The sequence below is a fragment of the Callithrix jacchus genome, chromosome 1, assembly GCF_049354715.1.
Source record: "Callithrix jacchus isolate 240 chromosome 1, calJac240_pri, whole genome shotgun sequence".
In the NCBI taxonomy this organism is placed as follows: domain Eukaryota; kingdom Metazoa; phylum Chordata; class Mammalia; order Primates; family Cebidae; genus Callithrix; species Callithrix jacchus.
Window position 1 is genome coordinate 28,484,257 of NC_133502.1, and position 23,149 is coordinate 28,507,405.

A 23,149-nucleotide genomic window follows, 5' to 3' on the forward strand; every position below is an offset into this window, starting at 1 on the left:
GTGGGGGTGTGGCATGTGTCGGGTGTGTGGAATGAGTGTGTGGCGTGTGTGTGGCATGTGTGTGTGGTGTGTGTGGGGTGTGTAGGGGGTATGTGTGTGGGGTGTGTGTAGGGTGAGTGTGGGGTAAGGGGTGTTGCATGTGTGGATTGTGTGTGTAGGGGTGTGGGGGGGTGTTTGGGGTGTGTGTGATGTGTGTGCAGTGAGGGGGTGTGTGGTGAGTGGGGTGTGGGGTGTTAGGGATGTGTGGGGGTGTGTGTGGGGTGTCAGTGTATGATGTGTGTGAGATGTGTGTGGAGTGTGAGTGTGGGCTGTGTGGGGTGTGTATGGCATGTATGTGGGGGGTGTCAGGTGTGAGTGTGCCATGTCTGTGGTGTGTGTGTGGGGTGTGTGTGGTGTGTGTGTGGGTGTTTGTGGGTTGTGGGGTGTGACTATGGTGCATATGTGGCCTGTATGGGGTGTATGGCATGTGTGGGGGGGTGTGGGGGGGTGTGTTTGTGTGGGGTGTGGCATGCGTAATGTGGGGGGGTGTAGTGTGTGACATGTGCATAGTGTGTGTGCGGATGTGTGTGGTGTGTGGGGGATGTGTATGGGGTGTGTATGCAGTGTGTGTGTGGGGTGTGTGGGGGTGTGTGGCATGAGTGTGGGGTGGGGTGTGGTGTGAGTAGTGTGTGGTGTGTGGGGTGTGTGTGGCATATGTGTGGTGTGAGTGTGGTGTGTGTGGCATCTGAGTGGGGGGTGTGGGGGGTGTGTGGCATGGGTGTGTAGGGTGACTGTGGGGTGTGGTGTGAGTAGTGTGTGTGTGTGGAGTGTGCGGGGTGTGTGTGTGGCATGTGTGAGGGGTGTGTGGGGTGTGTTGGGTGAGTGTGGGGTGTGTGGGGTGTGTGAGTGGTGTGTGGGGGATGTGTATGGAGTGTGTATGCAGTGTGTGTGTGGTGTGTGTGGGTTGTGTGGGGGTGTGTGGCATGAGTGTGGGGTGGGGTGTGGTGTGAGTAGTGTGGTGTGTGGGGTGTGTGGGGTGTGTGTGGCATATGTGTGGTGTGAGTGTGATGTGTGTGGCATGTGAGTGGGGGGGTGTGTGGCATGGGTGTGTAGGGTGACTGTGGGGTGGGGTGTGAGTAGTGTGTGGTGTGTGTGGAGTGTGCGGGGTGTGTGTGTGGCATGTGTGAGGGGTGTGTGGGGTGTGTGTTGGGTGAGTGTGGGGTGTGTGGTGTGAGTGTGTGAGGCATGTGTGGGGTGTGTGGGGTGTGTGTAGCATGAGTGTGGGGTGTGTGGTGTGAGTGGTGTGTGGTGTGAGTGCGTGAGGTGTGTGTGGCATGTGTGGGGGGTGTGGGGGGTGTGTAGCATGAGTGTGGGGTGTGTGTAGGGTGTGAGTGAGTGGTGTGTGTGGCATGTGTGGGGTGTGTGTAGCGTGTGTGTGGGGTGTGCGTAGGGTGTGAGTGGTGTGTGTGGCATGTGTGGGGTGTGTGGGGTGTGTGTGGCATGTGAGTGTGGGGTGTGTGTGGCGTGTGAGTGGCGTGAGTGGTGTGTGTGGTGTGAGCGTGAGTGCATGCGTGCACTCTACCCACGTTTCCTTTCTTCCTGGGCAGGTCCCGTGGGTGTCAGGTCCAATGCTCCCTTTCTATCTGGAAATAAAACTCTTCCATAACAAAACCAGCTGCATGTGAATTTGGGAGGACGCCCGTGTGCCCTGATCCGAAGGACACACAGCAGAAGGGAGGGTGCAGGCGTGAAAAGCCACCTGTCCCGCTGGCTCCTCAGCGTCATGGGCGCAGCAGTCGTCGCAGCTCCCTGTATTTCCATGGGCATGGGGTAGGGGGTGAGGGGTGGGGGTCCCGAGAGGTGCTGTGGGGACCCCGTGCCTCCAGGGTGTGGCCGTTGGGCCCGTCCTTCCTGAGAGAGTGAACAATTCTTGCTGCATTTTAGGGGAAACTTCTTTCTGAGGGCATCTGAGGGATGCTTTCGTGGGAAGTTCAGAGCGTGGTAAAACGTGGGCAAAGCCCAGCCTCTGCAGGTGAAACCAGGGGCCCTGCGGGCCTTGCAGGTGCAGCTTGCTGGAGGGGACCATCCCACAGGAAGTCTCTGCATCCCTGGCGAGCAAAATTGCCAGGCTAGTGATGAGGGGGAGACCTGCCCGTGGCGCCCTGGGGGTGCTGTGCTCCCCCAGGAGCATCCTCCACAGGGGACCCTCTTCCCAAGGTATGGGCGGTGCTGCCCTCTGCTGGACATGCGGAGCATTGCGGGTCAGTCTCGGGGCAGCTCCAGACCAAGTGAGGGAGGGCAGCGTGGACCCGTTCTTCCAGGAGAAGGTGGGTGAGACCCCGGCACAGGCAGTTCCCCAGCAAGCAGCTTCCAGAGAGCTGCACAGACAGCACGGTCTCTAAGTGGGAAAAGTGAGATTAGGGCCAGGCTTGTTCTTTCAAATGTCAATGCAAATTAAATGCACAAATCTCTCACGGAGGCTGCTTTTAAGGGTTTTCAACTCTTACATTCTAGACCAAGCACCACTCTGTCGCTTCAGAAAGAATGTTGTATTCTCATGTTAATCTTCCTTCTGTTTTCATATGCAAATACCAGGTGTCCCATTCTAAGCACTGTATCTGACTATACTCACTGTTTTTAAAATATTAGACTGAAGTACACGAGTTTGCCCCGAATGGTTTGGGACACTTGGTCATATAAAGTCAGTTCTTGGTCTTTGGGAAGATGACTCACCAGGGTAGCGGGGTGCCTTGTGCTTTGTCGCTCAGGTGCCCACCGGTGCCCAGGACGGATGGGGTGCCTTGTGCTTTGTCGCTCAGGTGCCCACCGGTGCCCAGGACGGAGGGGGTGCCTTGTGCTTTGTCGCTCAGGTGCCCACCGGTGCCCAGGACGGAGGGGGTGCCTTGTGCTTTGTCGCTCAGGTGTCCACCGGTGCCCAGGACGGACGGGGTGCCTTGTGTTTTGCTGCTCAGGTGCCCACCGTTGCCCAGGACGGACAGGGTGCCTTGTGCTTTGCTGCTCAGGTGCCCACCGTTGCCCAGGACGGACGGGGTGCCTTGTGCTTTGCTGCTCAGGTGCCCACCGGTGCCCAGGACGGACAGGGTGCCTTGTGTTTTGCTGCTCAGGTGCCCACTGGTGCCCAGGACCGAGGGGGTGCCTTGTGCTTTGTTGCTCAGGTGCCCACCGGTGCCCAGGATGGAGGGGGTGCCTTGTGCTTTGCTGTTCAGGTGCCCACTGGTGCCCAGGACGGAGGGGGTGCCTTGTGCTTTGCTGCTCAGGTGCCCACTGGTGCCCAGGACGGAGGGGGTGCCTTGTGCTTTGTTGCTCAGGTGCCCGCCAGTGCCTGATGTGGGCCCTGCATGTTGCGGATGCTGGGCTTTGTGCCTCCCGTTCGTCAGAGGGCAGATTCAGATCTCTGAAAATCCTGTAACCCTTCCTATTTCTAATGGAGCACAACTTTACCAACATCGGCCACGCCTTGGTAGGAGCCAAGGCCTCAGAGAGGTGCTAGGGACCAGGGACAAGCAGATTCCAGACCCTGCAGCCCCCTCAGAGCCCCATGCGCCAGGGAGGAGACGTGTCAGACCTGGGTGTCCAGGCCCCACTTGCTGAGAAGTCTCAGGGGTCAGCGTACACTGGGGACACAACAGGAAATAAACAGAGGAAAACGTGGTGCTGAGACACTGAATGTCTGCATGCCTGCGTGTGTATGGAGGGTGTGCAGGTAGCAGGGCTCTGAGAAAAGAAAGTCAGAGAGAGACAGACAGAGAGAGAGACAGACAGAGAGAGATAGAGACAGAGAGACAGAGAGAGACAGACAGAGACAGAGACAGACAGAGAGACAGAGAGACAGACAGAGATAGAGTCAGAGAGACAGAGAGAGCTAGAGAGACAGAAACAGGGAGACAGAGAGTAAGAGACAAAGAGAGAGCCAGAGACACAGACAAAGACAAAGATAGAGACACAGAGACAGAGAGAGATAGAAACAGAGACAAAGAGAGAGAGACAGGAAAAGAGAATCAGAGAGAGACAGAGAGAGCATGAGGGAAGCAGGGGGGCCGCAGCATCACCATGGAACTTAACGTTGGGAGGGTCACAGAGGCCCCAGGAGGGAACTTAATGTCGCGGGGGGGGGGGGGGGGGGTCACAGAGGCCCCAGGAGGGAACTTAATGTCAGGGGGCGGTCACAGAGGCCCCAGGAGGGAACTTAATGTTGGGGGGGCGGGTCACAGAGGCCCCAGGAGGGAACTTAATGTCGGGGAGGGGGATCACAGAGGTCCCAGGAGGGAACTTAATATCAGGGGGGGTCACAGAGGCCCCAGGAGGGAACTTAATGTCGGGGGAGGTGGGGGGGCAGGTCACAGAGGCCCCAGGAGGGAACTTAATGTCGGGGGTGGGGGGTGGGGGGGCGGATCACAGAGGCCCCAGGAGGCAGCCAGCTCCCTACAGGATTTTCCAGCAAGAGGAACAATGTGTCAATCAGCTGGCAAGATTAAAGTCCAGATTAAAGAAATGGCATGTTTTATGAGGCCAGAAATGACCCAATAAAGAAAGAAAAATGAATACACATTTTCTTTTCTTTTTTTTTTGAGACGGAGTTTTACTCTTGTTACCCAGGCTGCAGTGCAATGGCGCGATCTCGGCTCACCGCAACCTCCGCCTCCTGGGTTCAGGCAATTCTCCTGCCTCAGCCTCCTGAGTACCTGGGATTACAGGCACGCGCCACCATGCCCAGCTCATTTTTTGTATTTTGAGTAGAGACGGGGTTTCACCATGTTGACCAGGATGGTCTCGATCTCTTGACCTCGTGATCCACCCGCCTCGGCCTCCCAAAGTGCTGGGATTACAGGCGTGAGCCACCGTGCCTGGCCCCACATTTTTTTGATTTCACACCTAAAATGTATTCTCTGTGCACTGACTGAGCCCAGTGCTAAGCAAATTAGCACCGATGTGACAGAGCCCATTTACTGCACAGGAATGGCATGATGGTGGCTCTAGAACCTGAGTCCTGAGTTTCCTCCCCTGCTCTGCAGTCCTGGAGCCCAAGTCTCCCCTCCCCCGGCCCCTGCAGTCCTAGAGCCCACATCTGCCCTCCACAGGAGCATGTAGAGTTCACTGATGCTGATGATGATGACGCTGACTTTCCATGGGCCTGGTTCAAAGCTCCCAGCTCCTTGGGAGGTAGGGACTCCATCTCCCAGTCAGCTTGCAGGGATGGGGTCAAGTCAGCCATAAGAGGCATGTGCACATACAGAGGCACACACACAGGCTTGCACGTGCCACACGCACACACATGCATGCAGGCATGCAGACAGTTACACAGATGCGCAAAGACAAGTGGGCACTCACACAGACACACACACAGATACACACGCATACACACAGGCTTGCAGGCACTCACATTTACACAGATGCACAAAGACACAGGCACTCACATGCACACACATGCATGAAGGCACAGTTACACAGATGTGCAAAGACACGTGAGCACTCACACACACACAGAAACACCCACACACACAGATGCACGCACATACACAGGATTGCATGTGCCAACACACACACACACACATGCATGCAGGCATGCGGGCACTCACAGTTACACAGATGCACAAAGACATGCAGGCACTCACACACAGACACACCCACACATACAGATGCATGCAGGCATGCACATGCACACACCATACTCACATGCATACACCACACATACCTACACACATGTACAAAGACGCGGGCACTCACACACAGACACACCCATGTACAGATGTACAAAGACGTGGGCACACACACACAGACACACCCATATGGGTGTGTACACACATGTACAGATGCATGCAGGCAGGCACATGCACACACACATGCATGGTACTCATACACACACACACATCTGCCATGAGGGATCAGCCCCCAGGATCCAAACACCTTCCATTAGGCCCTACCTCCAGCACTGGGAATTGCAATTCAACATGAGACATGGGCGGGACAAACATCCAAATGATATCTCACACACACAGGCACACAGATGCAGAGGCCATCACACACTCACATACACAGATGTGCACATGTATAGCCACACACACATGCACACACAGAGACATGCAGGCGCTCATGCACTTACATACACAGATGTGCACATGTATAGCCACACACACATGCACACACAGAGGCATGCAGGCACTCATGCACTTATATGCACATGTGCACATGTACAACTACATACACACAGGCTCTCATGCAGTTACACAGATGTGCACATGTATAACCACACACACAGGCTCTCATGCACTTACACATATGTGCATATGTGTAACCACACACACAGACACGCAGGCTCTCATGCACTTACATACACAGATGTGCACATGTGTAACCACACACACACAGACACGCAGGCTCTCATGCACTTACACAGATGTGCACATGTATAACCACAGACATGCAGGCACTCATGCACTTACATACACAGATGTGCACATGTATAGCCACACACACATGCACACACAGAGGCATGCAGGCACTCATGCACTTATATACACATGTGCACATGTACAACTACATACACACACAGGCTCTCATGCAGTTACACAGATGTGCACATGTATAACCACACACACAGGCTCTCATGCACTTACACATATGTGCATATGTGTAACCACACACACAGACACGCAGGCTCTCATGCACTTACATACACAGATGTGCACATGTGTAACCGCACACACACAGACACGCAGGCTCTCATGCACTTACACAGATGTGCACATGTATAACCACAGACATGCAGGCACTCATGCACTTACATACACAGATGTGCACATGTATAGCCACACACACATGCACACACAGAGACATGTAGGCACTCATGCACTTATATACACATGTGCACATGTACAACTACATACACACACAGGCTCTCATGCAGTTACACAGATGTGCACATGTATAACCACACACAGGCTCTCATGCACTTACACATATGTGCATATGTGTAACCACACACACAGACACGCAGGCTCTCATGCACTTACACAGATGTGCACATGTATAATACACACAGACACACAGGCGCTCATACACTTACATACACAGATGTGCACATGTATAACCACACACACAGACATGCAGGTGCTCGTGCACTTACATACACAGATGTGGGCATGTGTAACCACACACACAGACACGCAGGCACTCATGCACTTACACAGATGTGCACATGTATAACCACACACACAGGCACACAGGCACTCATGCACTTACATACACAGATGTGCACATATGTAACCACACACACAGACACACACAGGTGCATGCATACCCCCCACAGACCTGAACACGTACCCACCACATGCATGCACAGTTTCTGTAGACCGTATGAGGAGGGTGAGTGTGGACAGAACAGAAACACAAGTGGAATCATTAGGCGGCCAGTCAAGAGGGGCGTCCTCCTATCTCACTGATTCTAAGATGGACGCCTACATCCAGCCTGGTTTGTTGTCCCCTGTGGTGACCTGAGCGCCGTGTCCTGCTGTCTGAGCTGGCGAGCAGCCGGACCCCAGCCCTTGGATTAGCCCTGCTTCTCGCCGAGGGTTTGATTTCCTATTGAACTTTGAATTGGCTTTGGATATAAAGACAGGAAGTGTTTGTGGGCGTGTGTGAGTGTGCCAAACAGTTGCAATAAGTATGCATGAAAAAGTGAAGCTTCCGCTTCACCTCACGCTTCCCTCTCCCCAGCTGGCTATGGAGCTGCATTTGGGGGCACCGAGGCTGATCATCCATGGTGGTGGGACAGCACGGGACCCGCCGCCTCACAGCCTACTGCTTCTGTTTGGGGCATGTTGTGGCATCCCTCTACCTTGGCACCCTTTGCTGCCGCCTTTTATTTTATATTTTTGTTTTTTTTTATGTTGAGACTAGGTCTTGCTCTGTCGCCCAGGCCGGAGTGCAGAGGCAGGATCTCAGCTCACTGCAGCCTCGACCTCCTGGGCCCAGGGTGAGCCTCCTGCCTCAGACTCCTGAGTAGCTGGAACTGCAGGCATAAGCCATCACACCCGGTTAATTTGGGAGTTTTTGTAGAAATGGGGTCTCATCAAGTGGCCCAGGCTGGTCTGGGTTCAAGCAATCCATCCACGTTGGCCTCTGAAGTGCTGGGATTGCAGGCGTGAGCCACCACACCTGGCTGTGCCTTCTTTTTAAAGGCCGATTGACCCCATGACGTAAGTGGACCCAGTGTGTGCATGGCCTGTTTGTGGGCATTTTGTGGTCCCCACAGTTTCCCTGTTAAGGTCACCGCTGTAAAGAGTAGCCGTGTGGCTGGTTTCTGTGTTCTGTCTGTGAGATTATATCCCGTTTCTGGCAGTTCTCAAATGCTCTAGCAGGGTGATTCCCTCCAACCCCAACCTCAAAGATTTGGCAGTTCCAGGGCCCCCCTTGTCTGCCAGCCTTGTCTGGCCTGAGGCCATGCTTGCCCCAGTCACCCCGCATGGTCTGAAGCCCTGAGAGGAAGCTCTGCCACCCAGCAGCCTCGTCGGGAGGAACCTGGCGACGCCGCGCGGCCCGGGTGTCTGTGCTGCCCTGGGTGTGAGGCCACTTCTCAGCGTGCTGTCCATCTTCCATCCGCTTTTTCTTCATGGAGTCTGCTGCTTCTGACCACTGGGGACAGGTCCTGGAGGCCCTGCGATGCCTTCCTCTGGGTCCTGTGCACACTGCAGTGACCACCTCCCCTGATGCCCTCTCCCCAGGCCCTCCTGAAGCGTGTTCTCCAGGCCGTCTTCTCTGTTACGCTGTTGAATTGAACAGCCACTGACCACTTGTGGCCATTTAAATGTAGAATGAAAGCCAAATGAAATTTAAAATCTAGCCCATGGCAGGCAGGCTGCCTTTTTTTTTTTTAAAGACAGAGTCTGACTGTTGCCCAGGCTGCAGTGCAATGGCGAGATCTCAGCTCACTGCAGCCTCAACCTCCCAGGCTCGGGTGATCCTCCCACCTCAGCCTCCCAAGTAGCTGGACTACAGGCATGCCACCAGGTCTGGCTAATTTTTGTGTTTTTTGCAGAGATGGGGTTTCACCATGTTGCCCAGGTTGGTCTTGAACTCCTGGGCTCAAGTGATCCACCAGCCTCAGCTTCCCAAAGCGCTGGGATTACAGGTTTGAGCCACTGGCCCAGCCTGGCTGCCTCATTTGTGTTCACACATGACCAGCAGCTGCTTATTGGCCATGCGATGGTTATACTGGCTCCGTCCTGGATTAGGAGTGAGTGCCCTGGTCTCACCCTTGCCCTGGTCTCATGGGCATGAGCAGAAAGACAAGGCCAGGGGTTGCAGTGTCTTTGCCCAGGGTCCGGGATACAACTCAGCACTGACCTTCCTTGGGGAGGGACCATCCAGGAAGTTAAGGGTTGCTGTGGCCACGGAGACATAGGTCTGAGGTGAGGAAGGTGCTGCCTGGGGTAGGGCGGGCCCACAGTCCTGGGAGACTGGTATTGGGGTGGGTGCCCTGATAGCAAAGGACCCTGAGCTGGGTACACCTCTTGGGCCTGTCCTGGGAGGGGGCGGACCCTCTCTTGGGCATGGCAGCTCTGCTCCTGGCCCTGCCTGTGCCCCTCCACACCCCATCCTCCTGTCCCCTGCCTGGGGGGCCAGGGAGGCAGCCAGATGTAAGGCCCAATGGAGACCAAGAGAGGTTCTTGCCCAGGCAGCGGGTGGACCCCACATCCCGGGCCCCAAGGGCTGGTTGGTCTCTCCCTGGCTTAAAACTCCTGAGCTAGCAGGAGCTGGGCAGACACCCTCAGGGTGAGATAAAAGGGCCCAGGACTGAGGGATCTTCCCAAAGGCAACTGTCCCCCACCCCACCCCCGCCCCCCGAGATTCTGCAAGACAGGAGAGCCTGGATGAGTGCAGAGGCTGCATTCGCCCTCCAGAGGGACCCTGGAAGACCCCGCGCCTCCCCCCCCCGCGCAGGATGCCTGGGCCAGGCTGGGGGCGTCGTGCCCCATGGCGCCTACACTGGAGGGCGGGAGCAGGAGGAAGAGCAGGTCCCCATGAAGCCCCACGTGCAGCCCCCCGCAGACCTCACCATTCCCTCCAGGAACACTTGCGATGTTCACTTGCAACCACACGAGGGCGCCGCTGCGCAACCGCAGCTTTTGGAAACATTTCAAATCCGGAGGCTTCTCTGTGACATGCTCTCGTGCTTCAGGTTTGAATGTTGTGTCCGGCTGTGACTACCACGCAGCGCATTTATGAATGGTGAATATTCTACTCTAAGCTCGTCTGTAAACCGTAATAAATGACGCTACTCAGGTAAGACGTCCTGACAGGAAGCTTTTCGATATTTACAAACCACGGACTGGCCACAGACTTCCTTGGTGGGAAGCCACGTCCCGTGGCCTCGTCCAGCTCTGCAGTCCGGTCCACCTCAGGCCCCCTCGCAGTGCACAGCTCTGGGTGTCTGCTCCCTCGGGGGTCCTGTCTCCCCTCCGCTGGCCCCCTCTGCGGCTCCTTCGCCTGCTGCCTTTTCCTTCTGTCAGGATGCAGCTCCAGCACCCCCAGGCAGCTTCGTGGCCAGCCGCCTCCGTGGATTCAGGTGGCACAGCTCCTGCGGGGAGCTCCTGTGTTATCTGCCCTTTGGCCGAGGCTCCTTGGAGGACAGGGATTCAAGGTCCTGCTGTGGTGTGAGCGATCCGCTCACCCCAGTGTTTACAGGTAGCCTCGGGGCTCAGACCCCAGCGCCCCACTTGTGAGCTGTCTGACCCTGGATATGTGGTTCACTTCTGCGTTCCTCAGTTTCTGCATGTTGACAATGGCTGAGGCCCCTTCGGTGGTGAGTCTGTGTGACGGGCGGTGGTGCAGCAGGGGCTTGAGGGGTGTTTGACTGGGCAGGTGGAGGATGGCTTCCGGTCAGGATTTGGCATCACAAACGACACGCCTGGGGTCACATTAGTGGATTTTGCTATTATGGAGGACACCTGTGTCTGTGACTCCAGGGCCCACTGCCCATGCCCAGAGGCTCCGCAGCCCCCCAGACCCCAGCCTTACTCTGGGTGCACAGTCGGGCTGGTGCTGCAGAGGCTTGCAGAGGCGTCTGGAAGTGAGAATGACGCCCCATTCTCTTTACACTGTGTGGTAGATCTTCCTTTCTTTTGTACAGAACTTAACTTAGACTGATTTGCTTTTCACAACCCGAGTCCTGAGACAATGAAGTGGCGCTTTTCTTTTGCTATTTCTTTATGAATGTGTTGGCTTTTAGGAATCACAGATGTGCTGGGGCCAAGGCTGTGCCTGTGCCTCTGAGCTCTGGGAGGCCTTCTACAAGCTTTGCTTGAGACACTGGCTGCCCACAGGTTACTGGGCATGGAGGGCAGGAGAATAAAGCAGGCCAGGGCGTCAGGTGGGGCTGATGCCATGGAGGGCGACTGCAGTGGCGGGAGCAGGTACGGTGGGTGATGGCGGCAGCCACCAGAGAAGGACGTGCTGTCCCTGCCCCTCACCCCCAGGAGTGCCTGTGTCGCAGAGGCCGGTCCTCACCCAGGAGCCCTCTGAGCTCCCCTTCTCATCCAGGCATCCGCAATGTCACTCCCCTTGTTTTCCTCTTGGCTTCCGGCTGCTGCAGGCGGGCGGCCCCCATACCTCTCCACCAGATCCTGACTCTCAGAGGACCCCCAGTCTCTATATTTGTGTTATTCTCATTCGGTCCATGGGGTTCAGATACCAAGGAGAACTTTTACCAACCGTGAGTTCCAGGCCCCACTCTCGAATCACCACATCAGAATATCCAGGAGTGGCCTGAGAAGACCTGTGCTTTAGCAAGCTCCCGATGTTTCTCTTGCTGAGCCCCTAGGTGTGGAAGGTGGAGGGCAGGCCAGGGCAGGGTTGAGCTAGATGGTGAAGAACAGAAATTCTGGGGAAGTAGGGAACTGTAAGCAAAGATGAAACCACCTCTTCCCAGCGGCATCCTTTGTAGGAACCTTGAAGAGGTGGCTGCACGTCTGCAAGGCATGGGGTCAGAGACTCAGGTCAGACTGATCTGGTTCAGAGCCAGGATACCCCTTTCCACCTGAGGTCCATTTGTCATCATTCATGTAAATGTTTCTATTGGATGGAAACAGGTTTAAAACCCATTTATCTGACTTCTGTTCTGTCTGTAATAGAGTATCTTGTAACCAACTGATATTTCTACCAAGAGCCAGTGTAAGACCTGGTAAAATTTTATTTCAAAATCTGTTGGAGTGATTGAGAGGCTCTAGAGGCAGCCAGGACGTGGGGAGCCAGATTCTGGAATTTCACAGACGTGAGCTCCACTTTCTGCATTTAATGGTGAAATATCGAACACTTTGCCCCAGAGATCAGGGACACTGCTCCTGTTTTTATTCAGGATTGTGCTTGGAGTTACCAGGCAGACAAGAAGACAAGAAAATAAGATAAAAACCTTAAGGATTGAAACAGTAAGAAACACAGATATTCATTATTTGTAGACAATGTGTTATGTATGAAGAGAATCCAAATTAAGTAACAAACTCTTAAGCTGAGTAATTGAGCAAGGTCAATGGCTAGGGGCCAACATACTAAACTTAATTGTATTTTAGTATTTTTACATATACCAACAATGTACAATTGGAAAATGAAGTCTGTAGATATCACTCATAATGACATCAAAATTGAGTACACAGGAATAAAACCATATCTAGTCAGAGATGTGCAACACTTCTAAGCAGAACACTGCAAAATGTTATTGAAGAAATTAAAGTAGCGCGAATAAATGAGGAATATTTTAGTTTGCAGATTAGAAGACTATTAGTATTATAACAATGTCAATTCTCCCTCAATAGACATATAGATTGAATGCAATTCCCAAATAAAATTCCAGCAGGTTTTTCATTTAGGTGTGAACATTGAACATTTATAAGGAAATGTAAGGGGTGAGGAACAAGACATGTTATTAGAGTGACAGTGATTAACACAGATGGTGTAAACAGAAGAGCGGCAGTGCAGAATATAGAATCCAGACATAGACATCTATGGTCTCTCCATTTATTTCAAAAGTGATACTGTAACACAGGGGCAGGGGGGAAAGAATGTCCTCAGTAAGAGGAGTGGATGTGATTGGCTGTTCGTGTGGGAAATTGTGAATGCTGATCCCTGCCTCACACCACATGCAAAAGTTAATTCCAGGTAGATCACAGGTGTAACTGTGAACTCTAAGGTAGTATAGCCTCTATTCTAGACAAACATAGGGAAATGCCTACCTCAGAGTGAGAAAAGATTTCTTATACAAGGTTTCAAAAGCAGTTAACAAGGCAATTATCAGAAAGGAAAAGGTCAGTAAATTGGGCCACATTAAAGTTAAGTGACTCTTTTCATCAAAATGCAACATGAAGAGATTGACACAGAAAGCCAGCAGATGTTTGCAATAAATGCATCAAAGAAGAAACTCGTTTCTAGCTTATACAGAGAACTACACACCAACAAGAAAAAGAGAACTTAGTAGAAAAACAACAAAAAGATGTGAACTGGCATTTCATGAAAGAGGATCGCCCCTAAACATAGGAGGAAACTTCCTGCCTCTGGGAAATGCAAATTAAAGCTATACCAGGGCAGCAGTCTGCATTCACAAGAATAGCTAGAATGCTACCGACAGACACTATCCAGTGCTGACAAAACCGTGGAGCAACTGGAAGTCGCGTGCATTTCTGGCGGGTGTATATTTGTCCATATCCTCATAAATACAGCAATTCCTAAGAACCTGTCCAACACGAGTGTGTGTTGTGTGTTAGAAGACATGCGTAAGAATGCTCATTGTCTTATATTCAGTTTAACCCCAAACTAGAAACAACCCAAATGTCCATTAAGAGTAGAATTTATGGCCGGGCGCGGTGGCTCACACCTGTAATTCCAGCACTTTGGGAGGCCGAGGCGGGTGGATCACGAGGTCAAGATATCAAGACCATCCTGGTCAACATGGTGAAATCCCGTCTCTACTAAAAATACAAAAAATTAGCTGGGCACGGTGGAGCATGCCTGTTATCCCAGCTACTCAGGAGGCTGAGGCAGGAGAATTGCCTGAACCCAGAAGGCGGAGGTTGCAGTGAGCCGAGATCACGCCAATGCACTCCAGCCTGGGTAACAAGAGCGCAAGTCTGTCTCAAAAAATAAAAAGAGTAGGGGAACGATCCAAGATGGCTGATCGCTAACATCTTGGGATTGCAGCTCCCAGTGAAAGTGCAGAGAACAAGAGGATGCCACACTTTCAGACAAATTTTTGTCACTCACAGACCAGAAGATTCCCAGTGGAGGAGCCACACGGGTCGCCAGCGCGACTCTTGTGGCTGGCGCAGCGGTTTTGCTGGCACCTCAGCATGGCAGCTCTTGGTGCAGAGTAAACGGGACTGGTTCCCCTTGTGACCGAAGTTTGGAGCTCCAGGAAGGCAGAGTTGCCTATTACAGACTCAACAAGGAAGCCAGACCAGAGATTCCCGGGCAGAAAAGCACCATCAGTCTTAACGCCGCTGTTTTGGCCGGCGCAGTGGGTTGCTCATATTTCGGCCCTGGGAATTATCAACTGGACGTCCACTCAGCGACCTAATTTGAAAGTTTGTAGTTACAAAGATGACAGGTAGGTAAATTTACAATGATGGGAAGAAACCAGCGTAAAAAGGCTGAGAATACTCAAAATCAGAATGCCTCTCCCTCTAAAGAGGATCACAGTTCCTCATCAACAAGTGAACAAGACTTGATGGAGAACGAGTGCATCCCATTAACAGAATCAGGCTTCAGAAGATGGATAATAAGAAACTTCTGTGAGTTAAAAGAACATGTTGTAACCCAATGTAAAGAAACTAGAACTTTGAAAAAAGGTTTGACGAAATCCTAATGAGAATAGACAACTTAGAGAGGAATATAAGTGAATTAATGGAACTGAAGAATACAGTGCAGGAACTCCGAGCAGTATGCACAGGTTTAAACAGTCAAATTGTTCAAGCAGAAGAAAGGATATCAGAGTTCGAAGTCCAACTTAATGAAAGAAAATGAGAAGACAAGATTAGAGAAAAAAGGATAAAAAGGAATGAGCAAAGTCTCCAAGAAATATGGGACTATGTGAAAAGACCTAATTTACGTTTGATAGGTGTACCTGAATGCGACGGAGAGAATGAATCCAAGCTGGAAAACACCCTTCAGGATATTATTCAGGAAAATTTTCCTGAACTAGCAAAGCAGGTCAATATTCAACCCCAGGTAATACAGAGAACACCACAAAGATATTCCTCAAGAAGAGCAACCCCAAGGCACATAATCATTAGATTCACCAGGGTTGAAACAAAGGAGAAAATACTAAGGGCAGCCAGAGAGAAAGGTCAGGTTACCCACAAAGGGAAGCCTATCAGACTTACAGCAGATCTCTCAGCAGAAACCCTACAAGCCAGAAGAGAGTGGGGGCCAATATTCAACATCTTTAAAGAACAGAACCTTCAGCCCAGAATTTCATATCCAGCCAAACTAAGCTTCACAACTGAAGGAAAAATAAAGTCTTTTATGAACAAGCAAGTACTCAGAGATTTTATTACCACCAGGCCTGCTTTACAAGAGCTTCTGAAAGAAGCATTATACATAGAAAGAAACAACCAGTATTAGCCTTTCTAAAAATATACCAAAAAGTAAAGAGCATCAACATAAAGAAGAATTTACATCAACAAATAGATAAAACAGCCAGTTAACATCAAATGGCAGTAACCCTAAATTTAAATAGACTAAATCCCCCAATCAAAAGATACAGTCAAAACCCAATGGTATGCTATATCCAGACCCATTTCACATGCAAGGATACACAAAGACTCAAAACAAAGGGATGGAGAAAGATTTACCAACCAAATGGAGAGCAAAAATAAATAAATAAAAAGCAGGAGTTGCAATTCTGGTATCTGATAAAATAGATTTTAAAGCAACAAAGATATAGTGGTAAAAGGATCAGTACAATAACAAGAGCTAACGATCCTAACACCCAGATACATAGAGACTTAGATTCAATGAGACAGAAAATTAATAAGGATATCAAGGACTCGAGCTCAGATCCAGAACAAGTAAACTTAATAAATATTTATAGAGCTCCCCACTTTAAATACACAAAATATACATTCTTGTCAATACCACATCACACCTACTCATAGGTTTAAATGAAATACTGATTGGCCATTATTAATACCCATTTTTTTTAGAATAAAGCAACATTTCCGTTCTCTCTCCCTCTTATTCTTCCTCTTTCTTCCTCTCCTTCACTCTTTTTTTTCTTTCCTTCTCTCAAAAAAAGAAAAAAAGAAATCAACTTGTAGACCTCTAGATCCAGGTCGGCAATGTCTCCCTCATTGCCTGATTTCCTTCCTTTCCTTCTCTCCCTCCCTCCCTCCCTCCCTCCCTTCCTCCCTCCCTCCCTCCCTCCCTCCTTCCTTTCCTCCCTTCCTGCCTTCCTCCCTTCCTCCCTTCCTACAAAAATAAAAATAAAAAATAAAATAAATAAAAATAAATAAAAAAGAGTAGAATTTACTAATAAACCATATGTCATCATATATGTATACTCTAACCCAGCAACAAGAATGAACAGACACCCCACTGCAACAACATGGGTGAATCCTGCAATGTTGAAAGAAGCCACACACCAAAAAAGCACATATTGCATATTTTTATTTGGTCAAAATTCAAAAGCAAGCAAGACGAATCGATGGTGACAGGAGTGGGGATGGGGCACCCTGGGTAAAGGGAACGGCCTCTCAGTCTGGGCACTCACTGCCATCACTCACCCTCTGTACTTCTGCATGATGTGCATTATAATTGGACAAAATATTCACGTAAAGAAAGGTGTCCTCCAAGGAGAAGAGCTGAGGTGCCACGTCCTCCATCCCAGAAGGGCCGAGGTAACTGAGCCACCCGGTGCAGGGAGGGTCCTCTGTGTGTGTTTGTTTTGCTTTTCCTGAGGACACAGCCATCCTGCTGTTCGGGGACCTTTCTCCTGGGTTCCTCTTCCCGTCTCAGGTGCAGGTTGATGTTTGAGAACCAAAGGCACCAAGGGTCCCCTTCCTCCTGCCTGGGCCTCATGTCCCCTCAACCCCTCCTGGCCACACACTGTTGATTCCTGAGAGCTGCTGCTCCAATGTCCTGGCCTCTGCCTGCCCCCACCCTGGGGCGAAGCATCCTTCTTGCCCCCACCATGTCCATGCAGCAAAGGCAGATAGCCAGGCACCAGAGGAATGTGGTGCCAGGGCCTTCCTGCCCCACTGGCAGGGAGCAGCCAGCCTCTGCATCCAGAGTGTCCCTCACACTCCACTCCTGTCCAGAGCTGTGGTCCAGTGAGCTGTGGGCTGCCTGCCCACGTGGGTGGGGGACCACAGGGCTCACACAGGAGCCCTGAGCGGTTTGGGCCTCTCAGAGAAGACGCAGTGATTGGAACGATCCTGAAACCGTTCATGAGACCGCTGGGCCTTTTCTGGGCCAGAAGGGATCTAACTGACCTCAAACTTGGCTGCTGGGTGGCCGGCCAGGGCGTCCCCTCCAAGGGTAACTGTTGCAGAGTTGGAGGCTGATGTTGGAGCGCCTGTGGGCGCGTTCATGTCCCGGGTACTCAGGGCATTTCTGGATGACTGCCAGCTTGAGTTACTTCACCACCTCCTGCGGCACCACCTTCCTCCCTCTGGGGACCCTGGGGATCATTTCCTGCTGGAATTAGGCAGGAGCCACACCACCCTCTCCCTTAGGCACCGGAGGCCACAGATGTGGGAGCCACACCACCCTCTCCCTCAGGCACAGGAGGCCACAGATGTGGGCGCGTGTCCAAGCTCCGTAAGCCCCCGTCCTTGCTTCTGTGAGCAGATCCAGGTCCTGCCTTACGGTTTTGGGCAGTGCAGCCTCAGGAAAGCCACGTGCCACAGGACCACAGTTCATACGCGTAGAGGAGGCACCAGGGGCTCCTGACCTCCTCGCATCAGCCCCTTCTGAGTCGGTGTTCCCGAAACATGGTAGGAGAGGAGACTGAGGAGGCGTGGACGAGTGTCCACCTGAGCCCTGCGTAGGGACCAAGGTCATAGTGACGGCTATGCAGAGCAGGAGGCTGAGTGCTGCTGTGTGGGCATCTGGGGTCAGGCCCCTGCTTGGTGGGAGCACTAGGAGGCCGCCAGGGTGGGGGTGGCCTTAAGAGCAGCTCCTGTGGCACCTGAGCCAGGTTCCCCTGTCTGTGCTCACAGCTGTGTGACTTTGGGCGAGTGACTAAAGCCTTCTGTGCCTGCAGAGGATCTTAGCACCAGCCTCTTGGGATGGTCACCGGAGATTGATGAATATCGATAGGGCTGCTGGCTCACTGCCTGCTCCGTAGCAACCCCGGAGCACAAGTCCCTCTCCCTGAAGAAGCGAGCCTCCTGCCCTCACTGTTCCCGTGCCCTCCCTGTGCCAGCACCCACAATTTTGAGCACGGCCCGGGCAGGAGGAACTGGCGCTGTGGTCCCATGCAGGTGCCACCCCTTCCGCAGCTGAGCAACAGCCACGCCCAGGGCCACCACCTGGAAACCAGTCCGTCCTTCTTGTTCAGAAACTGGTTTCCTAGTGTGCGTTTTGTGAGTTGGATAAATTTATAGCAGGTTACATTTCACTTACAATTTTGACTTCTAAAAGATATTTTTGGTTGGTAACTTTGGTTTCTCATTGAAAACAGTTGTCTATTTGGGATACTGGTGTTCCTATTACAATGTAACATAAAGATTTTTATATCTTAGAACTTTTTAAACTCAAGTTGTGTGCACATAGAGTGAGTGGAAGCGCCCGCATGGGCAGGCCGGGCCGCCTCCCAGTGGTGTTGGCATCTTTTCATGGCTGCAGCGTCAGCCTGCACTGCCTGGGTGTGAGACAGATGTGCACCTAATGGGGCGAGTAGCTGGATGTGGGGGTCACTGGGCGCTGCGGACAGTGAGGCAGGAGCTTGGCCACATGTGAGACAGAAGCTCCATGGCTGGAATTGAGTGTGTTTGGGTCACAGAAGTCTGGGGGGTGTGTTCTGCGTCCAGCAGCTCTCCCACGGCAGTCGTGATCGTGGTTGCTGGTCCTAGCCTGATATGGAGTACCGAGGGGATTCACTGGTTGACACAGAGGCTGAGATTCCACCCCAGTCAGAGCTCTATCCCAGGGGAGAAACTGAGTCAGGCTTTGTCACTCTGCAAAACAGTGATGCCACTCAGCCAGCGTTTCGGGTTGCGGCACACTCAGTGGCTTCATTTCACTCTCACGGTCACCCCCAGGGGTGGATTCCATGACTGTCCTCATTTCTGCAGAAAAGGAAGCAGAGGTGGTCCACAGCTGAATCACCTGTCCAGGGCGATGCCTTTGCAGAGCCTGGCAGAACCTGCCAGTGTCACAGAGGTGGTGAGCCCCTCTGGCCCAACCCACAGCCCCTCCGCAGGGGCTCTATAGCAAACCCTGCAGACGGGCAACTTGGCGTGTTTCTCAGACCCCTGCTTCAGGACTTGAGAGCACTTGAGTGGGTTTGCTGGTCTGAGGATCTTGTGCTCAGTGGAAATTGATCATTTGGGCTCTTCTTTCCTTCACTCTGGGAGGAGTGGGATTATGTGCTCAGCAGAAGTCAAGCGTTCTGGGCTCTTTCTCCTCCACTCTAGGAGGACTAGGACTCAGAGAGCTCTGGGCCCGGCTCCCTGGCTTGGAGTCCAGAGGCAGCTCTGACCACACCGCCTGGGGCAGGAGGGAGGGGAGCTGGGTTCTGTCTCCGTGACCTGGCGTATCCAAGGTCCCATTGTGGAAAAGGGACATTGAGCGCCTGTTTCTGGAGGATGACTTGTAACTCTGTGCCTCTCCCAAGGGAGCACACCAGTCTAAACAGGGGTAAGATTTCCTGTACCTACTGCATCTCACAGTTCAGCAAAAGTCATCAAAGTGCTCAGACTCAGGAAGTAAATACAGAAATATGAAAACATTATTTACTTCTTTTTTTTGAGACAGTCTCGCTCTGTTGCCCAGGCTGGAGGGCGATGTTGCCATCACAGCTCACTGCAGCCTCAAACTCCTGGGCCAAGCAATCCTCCCACCTCAGCCTCCCAAAGAAGGCCACACCACCACACTCAGCTAATCTTTGTTCGTGTAGACATGTGGTCTCGTCATGTGGCCCAGACTGGTCTTGAACACCCAGGCTCCAGCGATCCACCCACCTTAGCCTCCCAAAGTGGGGTTACAGGTGTGAACCACCATGCCCGGCTGAAAATATAACTTTAAAAAAATCTTAGCTTTATGAGAACTAGGCCAGATTAAAAAATGAATTCTGTTTGTGCCCCCACAGCTGTGAAATGGAGGGGCTGACCCCCCGTGTGTGCAGCACTCTGGTGCCCACTGCAGAACACTGCTTTGAATGAAAGCTGATGTTTATTCATGCACTTACCCAGAAGGTTTCTGCTGTGACTGAATCAAACTTCCTGTATATGAGGAGTTCTTCACTATCAGGTGCAGACAGGGACACAGAAGCAGCAGCACACACAGCCACGCACCCACGCACATTCGGGGGTCGCTGCCGTGTCTTCGTGGTCTTGGGGGTCGCTGTTTCTGTTTTTAAATCCGAGCGTCAGAAGGGTCTGAGACATCTGCTTAAGTCCCTTGCTTCATTAATGATGCTTACAGCGTGCAGAGCGTTCTCACTGCGTAATTGATCTGTGTCCTGTAGAATTCTGATTTTTGTGTAAACCCAGGACATGTACAGAGACTTGGAAATCAGCAGTTACAGCCCTGCCTTAGGCGTGCCTGTGTGGTTGTTTCTGCTGTGGATTGGCTGGTGGTAGCAGCTGCTGGCATCGTGCAATTGGCTTGGCTGCGGAGTGAGCCCGCGGAAGAGGCCTCTCCGCCTCTACTCCGTGACTCAGGCTCCTGCCGCCAGCCCCAGCCGAGGACGGAGGCTGTGGTTACACAACGCGCAAGTGTGGTCTCTGTCACAGATGTGGCTGTCGCAGAGAGTGCCGTCTCTGCTCCTGTTTCCAGCAGATGCCTGGGAACCTCTGGATGTCTTGGGGATTCTCTCCCAGCACCGTAGCAACGCCACCACGAGCGAATCCTTGACTGGGACCAGCACGGGCACCTCAGACGCCAGGACCAGCGAGATGTATGCGCCATAAGACTGTTTTAGAGGGTTTAGTCAGCTGGTCACTCAGGAAAGGGAGATGACTCGGCTGTTCCTGTGGAATATAAAATGACTGAGCTTGGGAGACGCGGTTCTGCCTGGGTGTGTGAACTGAGGTGGCTGGTGTTAGGCTGAGCGCTGAGAACATGCTGAAAGTGTCTGCCCTTCCTGAGAAAAGAGCAGGTTCTGGGACTCTGGGGATGGGGCTGCAGGGGCCCCCCGAGGAAACGCCGTGCTCTGCCGAGACCCCCATGTGGCATCACTCTCACCTGGTGTTGCGGAAGTGGCATCATGAATACAGGGGGGACCGCTTTCCCGGGAGGTTTTCCTAGGGGCTTCGTGGGCAGCAGCTTCCCACCTGCACACATTAACGGCGGCGTCTCTTCCTCACTGCAGCCTGCAGGACGCTGGCATCGGATTCATCCTGCTGATAGACCGGCGGCGGGACAAATGGACCTCCGTGAAGGCGTCCGTCCTGCGCATCGCAGTAAGTGCCGCCAGGGCTCTGCCCTGCGCCCAGCCCCTCCCTGGGCTGCGTGACTGCAGGGTCCCCTTCCTCTCGGTGCTGCGGCTCCGCAGTTCCTGCCTCGTGCCGAGGGGGACAGAGCCTAGCCCCAGCGGGTGGCGGCCGGCACCAAGGCCCCCCTGCTTGGGCTCCCGAGGAGCTGGTGCCTGTGTGTGGGTTTTCACAGATGGTGGAACTTTTAGGGAGCCCAGGGTGACTTGAAAACAATTTCCCCAGGCAGGGCAGCCCATCTGTTTGTGAACAGCGCATCTGAGATGCTCAGGTTGAATCTGCACTCTCTTTCATGAAGCTCAGCAAGCCCGGCTAGGCGGCAGTGGGTGTGTGCAGAGATGCTCCAGGCTGCAAGTTTGAAGCAGTTCTGCACAGCTTTTCTCAGTGATTTTCTCCTTTCCAAATCAGGCCATCTATCTTTAGCTGTGACACGGACGAGCTGCCACCGCCTCCTTTTCCCGGTAACCCAGCCCTGAGTGGAGCTATCCTCCTTCCCAAGGACCTTCCCTGAGAGTCTGTTTGCAGATTCTGCATGCTGCCTTCCATGGCAGAGGAGGAGCTAGGTTTGCTGTTGGTTTTAACCCAGAGTAACCATTTAAGAGGGAGGATATTAAGTCAGCAGAAAGCCCCCAAGTCTTATTTTTGTTGGGTAGCTCTCACCCATATGCACAACCCCGGCGTGGAGCGTTTCTCACCCACACTCTCTGCGCCTGTCAGTGCAAGTTTCATTGCAGCCAAAGGACCAAAAATAAGAGAGCTTAGTCAGCTGGTCAGTCTTTGGAATGAAGCGTCTCCTTGCACCCCCTCCCCACCCCCTGCCTCTCACCATGGCTGGCCCCTGTTCCTGACCCTGCCCCAACCTGGCAAGGCTACCTATGGCATCATTATCTGAAAAAAGTCTGCCTGTCTGCCTGGAGGTGACCTGGGACCAGGGGTCCTCAGCTGGGATGGCACAACTGCTCCAAGCATTCCCAAACCCTGGTGAAGTCCGATTCTCCTGGCCTCTCCCAGGTCCTGCGTTCAAACCATCTTTGGGTTCCCTGGCCTCTAGTGGCTGCTGCACTAAGGTTCTGGGTGTAGCAAAAGATGCCATCCCTTTCCCTGCCCATTCCCTCCTTCCTTCATCTTTCACAAGAATTAGAGGCCCCACATCTGCCCTGATGCCCAGAACCTTCATCATTTTGGCACGAGCCTGTCAATGGGTTGCTAGTTCTCACTGGAGTCTTTGGAATGAAGTGTCTTCTTGCACCCCCACTGCACCCCCTGCCCCTCACCGTGGCTGGCCCTGTCCCTGATGCTGCCCCAACCTGGAGCACGCTGCCTATGGCATCGTTATCTGAAATAATTCAGAACACTTCAGGATGCTTCCAAGAAAGTAAACGTGTATATAATCGGCCTTCCCTGAAACACCACATTTGTTTGCTTTTGCGTCACTGTAAAGAAATACTTGAGCTGGGTAATTGATAAAGAATGAGGCGTAATTGGCTCACAGCTTTGCGGGCTGCACA

General features: G+C 52.6%; 1 protein-coding gene and 1 long non-coding RNA gene across 41 annotated transcripts in view; one reads left to right on the top strand and one right to left on the bottom strand.

Annotated features, from left to right (window-relative positions):
* MCF2L (MCF.2 cell line derived transforming sequence like) overlaps positions 1 to 23,149 on the top strand; it is a 219,336-nt gene that overhangs the window by 141,756 nt on the left and 54,431 nt on the right. For 34 of the 40 annotated variants that reach the window (XM_078333543.1, XM_078333672.1, XM_078333836.1 and 31 more), the window contains one exon: positions 21,521 to 21,611. In XM_078333543.1, the coding sequence (XP_078189669.1) occupies positions 21,521 to 21,611 (91 nt within the window). Of the gene's footprint in view, positions 1 to 20,863; positions 21,227 to 21,520; positions 21,612 to 23,149 lie in introns of those variants that run through there. The other 6 variants (XM_054251900.2, XM_078334915.1, XM_078335043.1 and 3 more) reach the window with 2 other exon arrangements.
* LOC144577558 (uncharacterized) lies at positions 16,636 to 21,802 on the bottom strand. Its single transcript, XR_013521719.1, has 2 exons — positions 21,394 to 21,802; positions 16,636 to 21,179 (listed from the first exon to the last, which is right to left on the bottom strand). It is a non-coding gene; the product is annotated as an uncharacterized LOC144577558 (long non-coding RNA).